The following is a 10,191-nucleotide window of genomic DNA, read 5'->3' on the forward strand; positions in this document are numbered from 1 at the left end:
CACCATTTATTTTGTAGAGATTTCTAGTTCATTGTAAATGTAGACTATGCAATCGAATGTACTGTTATTTAGCATCAACTATAATATCTACTTGGTCTCTCTTCATGTGTCAGGACTAAATGAATTAGCTCTTTTGCTAGAATAACATGCTGCACTGCAATCATGAATCAGGAGCATAATAGCCATCAATCCCTTGGGCCTAATCCGTTATTAAATAAAATCGTGGCCAATCTGATCGTAATCTTAACTCCACATTCCCATCTGCTTCCAGTAACCTTTCACTGACCATTGAGATATTTTTAATCTTAAAACAAATATGTTATGTGTTTTAAAGTCCTGAGGGGTCCTGGGAGGGTGGATGTGAAGAGGTTGATTCCTCTTTTTAGTTTTAGTTTTAGAAGTACAGCGCGAAAACATGCACTTCGGCCCACCGAGTTCACGTCGACCAACAATCCCCGCACCCTAACACTATCCTACACACTAGGGGTGATTTACAATGATACCAAGCCAATTAACCTACAAACTTGGAAGTCTTTGGAGTGTGGGAGGAAACTGGAGCTCCCGAAAAAACCCACGCAGGTCATGGGGAGAACGTACAAACTCCATATAGGCAGCACCCGTAGTCAGAATCAAACCCAGATCTCTGGTGCTGTAAGGCACCAACTCTACCGCTGTGCTGCCCCTTGTGGGTGAGGGAGGTCATTGAGGTCGCTGGACCTTTTCTCTCCAACATCAGAATGCTACAACTCAACATTCTGCATGCTGCTCCCTTTTCTTTCTGCACTACTATTGCTCTTGTGTATGGCTTGATCATACTCTGGTATTGTACGATTTCCGAGGTGTCGGATGTAGGAGGGAAGAGATTGGACAATGGGGGATAGGATAGAAGCGAGGTATGGTTTAGTGGGGCAAGAGCAGCAGAAGCAATGGGTCGGCCGGTGTCTACCCATCCTTATTCTCCAGAGATGCTGCCTGACCTGTTGAGTTACTCCAACACTTTGTGTCTATCTGCGGGTCTTTATTTCTACACAGGGATTCAAATTTTTGTTTACATGGTGTCACTAATTTTTAGATAGTGATCTGGTAAAATGTTTTCTCTTAGAGGATCTATACATTTTGAACAAGGCCACAATATGTCACGGGCCAATGCTTGCAATTCAACAAAGGATGATCTCCCTTCATGTAGGTACTTACCTAGCACTTCCAGTCCTTACCATCAATTCTCATGTGGTAACCCATCCATTCTCCAAGATTGCAAAGCTCATCCATTTTCCCCTGCAACCATCAATGTCCCAATCCAAGCTTTCTCACCTGCTTCAGTGTTCGGCAGGGGAAAGTTGTTTGGTGGCTTGCCATTGACAAACAAAAGCAGCCCCATTCATGTTCTTAGGCCAAGTTCCATTGAATAACATGGAACTACTCAATTACTCAAGATTAGAAAATTCTAACACCTTTTTTTTAAAAAGGATTAGGATACTGGGTTTGGCGATCTAAATGCACAGTGATCAGGCCAATTTTGTTGCTCCGAACAGCTTCATATTTAACTAAAATGTTATCTCAAACCATGAGAGACATAAAAGACACAATTGTGTTGCAAAATTACATTATTTTTTTCTTGTAGTTTTGTTCGCAGCCCATTTTAAATATTGCTGAAAATACATCTGCCACATTTAGCAAAACAGAAATTTATTAACAGTTGATTGAAAAAACACTTCTGGCATACATTCCTACTGTACATCCTGGCCTTATGCTCACAGAGAAATCAATTAAGCTATACTTTACACATGTTAAATACAAGGAAATAACACATCAAATGGTCTGAATTTCAAGAAAGACAATATTGAATCTCTCTTCTGTTCAAAAATAGGATATAATGGTAGATAACATGGCAAAAACACATGTTGGTATACAAAATATACTTGCTTTTATATGTACATTCTAATATATAAATCTGTTTTCCAGTCTTGATGGAAAATCCTGACAATGCAACAAACACTTGCCTGCTGAAGCATAAATCCAAACTGTGACTCTCGCCATCTTCCTCTACAAGGTAAAGGGAAAGTGCTTGAAGTTTGATGGACAGCAGCATAAGGGTGACACATTAATATCAGCTGCCGCATTCTAACACTCGATGTGGCCGGCTTTCTGTCACAGTACTATTTTTGTAAGCTTTTTAATCCCCAGCCATTTTGACAGCTATACATTTGGTAGCAAGAAGTTTGTTTTCAATTCTAAACAGTCCAAAGTGAAATTCTGGCTGTCACATAGCAACGTTCCACTGTGCCTTTTCAATGGAAAGCTGTAAAAACATTTCCCCCCTTCCTTTCCACCCTCCCCAATAATCAGTCTAAAGAACTGAAACGTCACCGAGCCATTATCTCCAGAGATGCTGCCTGATCCGTTGTGTTATTCAGGCGCTTTGTGTCTATCTTTGGTATAGACCTGGTATAGTTCCCTTTTATTGCATATATGACAGAGTTGTGTGACTAGTATGGAATATAAAAATAAATGTTAATAGTGTTACCAAACACACATTTACAATGAATGTTGCTAACCCTCAAATCACTGAGATGTTGTGATAACACATATTAGTGACAACAATTCATGCCCTTGAAACCATCTCAATTGACAAGGATCTGGGAAGTAATAGTACCACTGATATTATTTTTATGTTTGATGGCACAAAGAACATATAAATTATATACGGTATAGAGTTTACACAAAGTCTAACAACAATTTTTTTGATTAACCAACAATTTTTCACGCACTTCTTTTTTCCATTGTGACTGAAATCTTTGTTGTTACTATCATAATTTGCCATTTTAGATTGCAATGGTTATATGGTGATATTTTTGATAACATATAACAGTGAAAATCATGAATGAGATCATTTTAAGATCATCTGAAAAGGGATAATGCTTCCACCAGCGCGTTCTTATTAACCACCACACAGCTGTATCCAATAAATTCTGGTTCAATATCGGCCCATCCTCTTACTCATGCACATAAAAAAACGAATGAGCTATAAAACACGCTGGCCATGTTAAAACCTCCTTATAGCAGTAGATTCTAGGGCCTATTAGCAGCATGGGACTTCACCAGCAGTGACCTGAATTTGAAAATTAGGCCATTGTGTTCTCAAAATGGAGGGTGGTCCAATTTTAGTGTTCAATCCAAGAGCAGTAATAGCGCTGTAGTACCAATATGCATAACCTCGTTAATCAACTCAAATACTTAACAGAATTTGAGAGCTGGAATTTATTTTGCTCCAGTTTCTGTGGTGCTCCCATTATGTCTCGAAACATTCAGTGATTATCGGGAAACATATCTGTTCAACCAGGCTTTGAAATGAAGAACGCAAATAGTTTCATTACCAGACCATTTCCTGCCAAGACGTTGCCTGAACTCGTTTAGATTTAGGTTTAATAGTATCACACGTACCAAAGTACAATGAAAAGCTTTGTTTTGCTGCTAACCAAACAGATCAGACATGCCATACATAGTTCAGTTTAGTTTAGAGAGACAGCGCGCAAACAGGCCCTTCGACCTACCGAGTCCGCACCGACCAGTGATCCCCGCACGTTAACACTATCCTACACACACTAAGGACAACTTACATTTATACCAAGCCAATTAACCTACAAACCTGTATGTCTTTGTAGGAGGAAACCAACAATCTCGGAGAAAACCCATGCAGGTCACAGGGAGAACATACAAACTCCATACAGACAGCACCCATAGTCAGGAACGAACTCGGGACTCTGGTGCTGTAGCGTGTAAGGCAGCAATTCTACTGCTGCCCTTAAATACAATAAATTCAAATTCAAGTACTATAGGTACAGCAAAGAGGAAGATACAGAGTGCAGAATATAGTTCTCAGCTTTGCAGTGCATTGAAGCTCAGCAGATCTATGGACAAAGTCCAATATCCTCAATGAGGTGAAGGTGAATAAAATAGTAACCTTATGAAAGGAACAGTAGTTTATGGAAAGAATGTTCATAAGCCTGATAACAGAGGGGAAGAATCTTTCCCTGAGTCTGGTGATGTGCGCTTTAGAGTTTCTGTACCCTTCTGCTGAATGGGAGCAGGGGGAAGAAGGAATGATCGGGATGGGACAAGTCTTTTATTACGTTGGCTGCTTTTCCGAGGCAGCGTGAAGTGTAGATGGACTCAATGGTGGGAAGTCTAGACTGTGTGATGGACTGGGCTACATCTACAACTCTTTGCAATTTCAGGATCAGGCCCAAGGGATTGATCGGTCCGAATTGTTTGCCAAAACAAGCTGAGCACTTTCCCAAACAAGCCTGTTGAGTTACGCCAACTCTTTGTGTTTTGCTCTGGATTCCAGCATCTGCAGTTCTTTGTGTCTCCATAGATAACACTGTCTTGCTTCATTCTCTGACATAATGAAGGGATATTATATTCTTGCCATAATAGACCAGGAAAATATTTTGTTTGTTACTTGACGTGAAAACATTTTTTTTATTATGTTCTGATCCATGAAAACATTTCTTGGTCCTTAAAACTTAATTTAAAAAATGTAATTTCTAATTCCCTTAAATATAGCTCTTGTAATTTCAATATATTTCAATAGATTTCTTCATGATATTTGATATACAATAGCACAATATTTCTATGCATGTTCTGACCTCTGTTTCACGCTGACATCTTTCAAATGTTAGACAGTGATTGCACTTTTACTTAATTGAGGGAATTCCTTTGTGTGAATGGTTGCTTTAGCAATTTGACGTCATGGTTGTTGCTGAGCGTGAGGGTGTCCTTCTGAATAGACAACATCCGTTTGCTGGAGGAGGGAAAACCATAGCCCATAGCATCACTTAATCTTGGCAGCTTGCTTCAAGGTCAGTAGTTAGTCCCTTTGCTTTGTTGCTGATCACAGAGTTTTTGCCGGTGGAAATAATGCCACGCCATTGCACCGCAACTTCAGGTAACATTTACACACACAACTGCCTGGCTCAAAAGTCCCAATTGTCGTTCACAAATTTTGAGTTATTTTCTGGAATAATTATAACTTCCAAAAGTCATGGAGCAGACCCCCAAATGTCATGAGAATATGTTAATGAACCGCTACGGTGCAACAGAAAATCAGGTCCCAACCCTGCCCCCCTTGTGTTCCATTTCATTAAACTAAGATGATTGGAACTGGTCCACGCAGATGTTTTCTTACGTGGTCATTAATCACACTTCCTACCCCCAACCTTTCCCTGCCTTCAGTACACAGCTGTTAAACTTTTACATTGACCTTACCACACTGGCGACTAATCAAGCTGCTGCTCTCTGAATTTATTGCAAACACTACTATGTGGGCTGACCAGCAAGGGAGCGGAGGATTGATCTTATATTTTCATTTTAGCCGGACGCTGATCCGTCAAATGCGTTTCACTTCTGTTATATGTTTGATTTCACTACTGTGCAAATACAAAGGCCATGGCAGGGAGCTGCGTAGATTGTAAAGTAATTGAAGATTGTGTGTCTTTTTTGTCATGGTGCCAACTGCATCTCAATGTTAGCACTCATCCCCCTGTGTCAGAACATTTTCACAATCCAGGGAATAAGGGTTTCTACTGAGTCTGGAGTATTTCCTTCCTTGGGTGAATTACACTGTACCTTGCTACATGGGACAATGAAATACTATTGAACAATTGAAACATTGAACCATTTCAAAACTTTAGACCCAATCGTAAGACCATAAGACATAGGAGCAGAATTAGGCCATTCACCCCATTCAGGACGGCACGGTGGTGCAGTGGTAGAGTTGCTGCCTTACAGCACCAGAGACCCGTTTGATCCCGACGATGGGTACTGTCTGTATGGAATTTGTATGTTCTCCCCGTGACCACGTGGGTTTTCTTCGAGATTTTTTGTTTCCTCCCACACTCCAAAGGCATACAGGTTTGTCTGTTAATTGGCTTGGTAAAATTGTAAATTGTCCCTAGCGTGTGTAGGATAGTGTTAATGTGCAGGGACCGCTGTTCGCTGCAGACTTGGTGGGCCGAAGGGGCTGTTTCTTCTGCGCTGTGTCTCTAAACTAAACTAAACAAACGCCTCATCGAGTCTGCCCTATCAATCATGGCTGATCATCATACATATTACGAGCGGGAATAGACTGTTTGGCCCATCCAGTGTTCTCTCACATGCAATGATGTCGTGGCTAATCAGATTGCAACCAAAAAAGTGCTTTTTACCGGCAGCAACCTTCCAGCGCTTGTTTATTGAGAATATGTATAGATTTGCCATAAAAATATTCAAAAGACTGGTTTGTGGAAAAGTGTTCTAGAGACACAAAACTCTCTGAGATGAAAAAAAATCACTTAATCATTGCTTGAAATAGGCGACCTCCTATTTTTAAACAGTGGCCCCTTGTTCCGGAATATCCCACAAGAAGGAGCATCTTCTCCACATCCATCAATAGTCCTCAGAATCAATCAAGTCCTCTCTCATCTTTCTAAACTCCAGATAATACAGGCCCTGCCTATCCAACTATTCTTCACAGGGCTATCTGTTCAATCCAGGTATCAGTCAAGTAAACTGTCTCTGAACAGCTTCTAATGCAGTAATATACTTCTAAGAGGCCAACAATGCCCACAGGATAGACACAAAATGCTGGAGCAACTCGTCGGGACAGCTAGCATCTCTGCTGAGAAGGAATGGGTGACATTTGGGGTCGAGACCCTTCTTCTGACCCGAAACATCACCAACCCGACCCAACCCAAAACGTCACCCATTCCTTCTCTCCAGAGATACTGCCTGGCCCGCTGTTACTCCAGCATTTTGAGTCTATCTTTAGTGTAAACCAACATCTGCAGTTCCTTCCTACACATTTCGACTGCCCACAGGTTTCCAGATAGAGTGTCACTGATGCCATATGTAACCTTCCTACTTTTGCATTCAATTCCCATCACAATAAACAAGAACATTCTCTAATTATGCCGTGCCTGCAAACTAGCCTTTCGCAAACATGTCATCAATCAGGTTTCCCTTGATCCACACAAATGTGGAGACAGAAGGAACAGCAGATGCTGGAATCTTGAATCAAACACAAAGTGGTGGAAGAACTCAATGGGTCAGGGAGCATCTATGGAAAGAATGGGCAGTCAACGTTTTGGGTCGGGAACCTGCTTCAGACTGATTGGAGCTGGGAGGGGAAAGAAAGCTGGAAAAGAGAGGTGGGAGTGGAACAAAGCCTAGCAAATGATAGGTAGATACAAGTGAGGGGTGGGGCTACATGGCAGATGGGTGAAGAAAGGCAAGAGGTGAAAAGGTGTCAGATAAGGAAAGAAAAAAAAAGAGTGAAATGTACCAGCAGAGGATGGGATATGGGTGAACGGGGACAGGGAGGACTGCACCACAGTGCTGCTCTAATGTGTGCTCCAATACATGACTAGGATTTTTGGTGTTAGTTCTGTAGAAGATGAACCAGCAACATTCTCGATCACACCCTTGTCACTTCGCCAGGGTCCACACAATTACACATCAGCCAAGTAGATTATTGCAGAGCAAAGAGTCACAGCGGTCTCTGGTTGAACTTTAAGGCCATCTCAGGTTCTTTACGAACCAGCAATGTGCACCAGACTTGCTGTAGCAAACTTGGGTAACATAGGATTATTAAGTCTGGCAAAGGCAGTTACCAACAAGATGTATTAAAAACATTTATATGTGTATGTGTGTGTGTGTGTGTGAATTAACGATCAATGAAGGCCGTGCCACCAGAAGGGGCACGGCCTTCATTTTTTAAACACTAATAACTCCTTTCCTTGTCATTGATGGGAAAAATCCTCGGCACCTGATGAACGGAGGGGGACTCTGAGTAAGATGGCCAAAAATCACAGCCGTACGTGGTAGCGTTTTTTCTAAAATCAATATAAAGCGCAAACAGGAAGTGGTCAAGGTTAGACTTTTAATTATATAGAAGGCAAGGCAACTTTAATTAGGCAAGGCAACTTTAATTAGACAAGGCAACTTTAATTAGACTAGGCAACTTTAATTAGGCAACTTTAATTAGCCAACACATCTTTAGCATTTCAAAACCATAGCCAACACAGCTTTAGCATTTCCACACCAAAGGCAACACAGCTTTAGCATTTCCAAACCAAAGGCAACACAGCTTTAGCATTCCAAACTATATTTTCAAACCACATTAAGGGCACTGACAGGTCAGTAAAACCACTCACAGGGAGACGTGATCCTCTCACTCCCCCATCTTGCAGAGACTGACTGAGGCACTCAATAATTCCAGGTTTTATAGTCCCTCCGCAAGGGGCGTGGCCTTCAGGAGAGAGAATCTCAACATTTTTGAAAAACTAATAACTCTTTTATTTTTAATTGATGGGAAAAATCCTCTTGTCCTGTGCAGTGGAGGGAGACTCCGAGTAAGATGGCCAAAAATCACAGCCGTAAGTGGCAGCGTTTTTTTTTAAAAATCGAGAAGAAAAAACAACAATTTATACACATCGCAAAATAAGATCAGCTGTAAGTAACAACTTTTTTTAGATAATTGCAAGCTCCCAATTGATATTTAAGAACACATGAATTTATAAAAGATTTTCAGGAGTCAATTGTACCATTTATTTAATTTATACACGCAGCAGAACAACAGGAAGTCAAGATCAGACTTTTAGTAGTATAGATTTGATATTGGTCTCTATTCTTATTTTCAAACCTGAAGGAAGATAAATCATTGTGGGTCAGGTAATTTGGTGTGTGATTGCTAAAAATGCACTTATAGCATTATCCCCGCACTTCCTCTTCTTTCCCAAACTCTTCCTTTTCCTCCTCTTTCCACTTCTAGAACATAGAACATAGAACAGTACAGCACAGAAATAGGCCATTTGGCCCACAATGTCCCTGCCAAACATGATGCCAAGTACATGATCCATATACCTCTCCATTTCTTGCATATCCATGTGCCTATCTAAAAGCCCCTTAAATACCACTATCCTAACTGCCTCCATCACCATTCTTGGGCACACATTTATTTCCTCCTTTTGTTCCTCAGTTACTACAAAAGACCACAAGAATACTGTGCTTTGAACTTAGCACCACAGGTTTGTGTATCAACACTGCTGAATATGGCAAGGTGTTTCCAAAGCAAATGGGCAGCACAGTGGCACAGTAGTAGAGTTACTCCCTTACAGCACCAGAGACCCAGGTTCGATCCTGACTATGGGTGCTGTCTGCACGGAGTTTTACATTTTCCATGTGACTGCGTGGGTTTCCTCCGGGTGCACCGGTTTCTGCCCACACTCCAAAGACATACAGGTTTGTAGGTTAATTGGCTTCGGTAAAATTGCACGTTGCCTCTAGTGTGTAGGGTAGTGTTAATATGCAGGGTGGTCACTGGTCGCCGCAGACCCGGTAGGCTGAAGGACCTGTTGCCACACCGTTTCTCTAAAGTCCAAAGCAGTCTGTTCACTTAGAGTCGCAGAGGAACACTGGACAGAAATACACCTTTTGGCCCTACTAGTCCATGTCCCATCTAGCATCAAATTATACTAATCTTATACTAATCCCACTTTATTTTCCCCAAACTCCTATCGACTCTCACATGAGTCCACCACTCACCTACACGCCAGGGACAAATTACGGTGACTAATTAAGCTATCATTATCTGTCCATCAAATCATCGTTTCTGTTTAATCCAAGCATTGCATTTGTTACTGTTCTTCTTTGCAATATGGCAGACAGCACAATGCACTCCACAATGCACTGCATGCACAGTGTTGAGCAAATTGCAAGCAAATGGAAAAGAAAACCCATTAAGTTCAAACAAAGGGTCCCACAGAACCAGATTTCATGGCCTGTGTCTCATCATTATCGTGCTGTTGTTCATAATTTTGCTGTGCTGTTCCTGCATTACAACACAACTGCAACTAGATGTCAAAGGACATTCTGAGGTGTAGACTACCCTTAAATAGATTGCAGTGAGTGAAACATCTTCAAATTGATTCTTTGAAAGGAAAGAATCCCTTAGACACCTACAAATATTTAAACCATATCACAATGAAATTGCTTTTTCGTTATAAAGAAGACATTCATCTTGTACACAATTTATTCCATTTTGTAAAAGATTAACTTGAGCATTAACATGTCTTGGAATCACATAATGCAATTGACCTTTTCCAATATTTTGTTCTGGCGTTGCTTGTTTTCTCGTGGCTAAATATAGCGGTG

The 10,191-nt window shown here is 41.1% G+C and overlaps 1 protein-coding gene across 2 annotated transcripts in view; it reads right to left on the minus strand.

The window, feature by feature from the left end:
• Positions 1–2,100, minus strand: part of sgca (sarcoglycan, alpha) — a 46,068-nt gene extending 43,968 nt beyond the window's left edge. For both annotated transcript variants that reach the window (XM_055657267.1, XM_055657268.1), the window contains exon 1: positions 2,001–2,100. In XM_055657267.1, the coding sequence (XP_055513242.1) occupies positions 2,001–2,037 (37 nt within the window). In that variant the 5' untranslated portion in view covers positions 2,038–2,100. The remainder of the gene's footprint in view (positions 1–2,000) is intronic.
• Between the last annotated feature and the right edge of the window lie 8,091 nt (positions 2,101–10,191).

Source organism: Leucoraja erinacea, chromosome 27 (assembly GCF_028641065.1).
Source record: "Leucoraja erinacea ecotype New England chromosome 27, Leri_hhj_1, whole genome shotgun sequence".
Classification (NCBI taxonomy): domain Eukaryota; kingdom Metazoa; phylum Chordata; class Chondrichthyes; order Rajiformes; family Rajidae; genus Leucoraja; species Leucoraja erinaceus.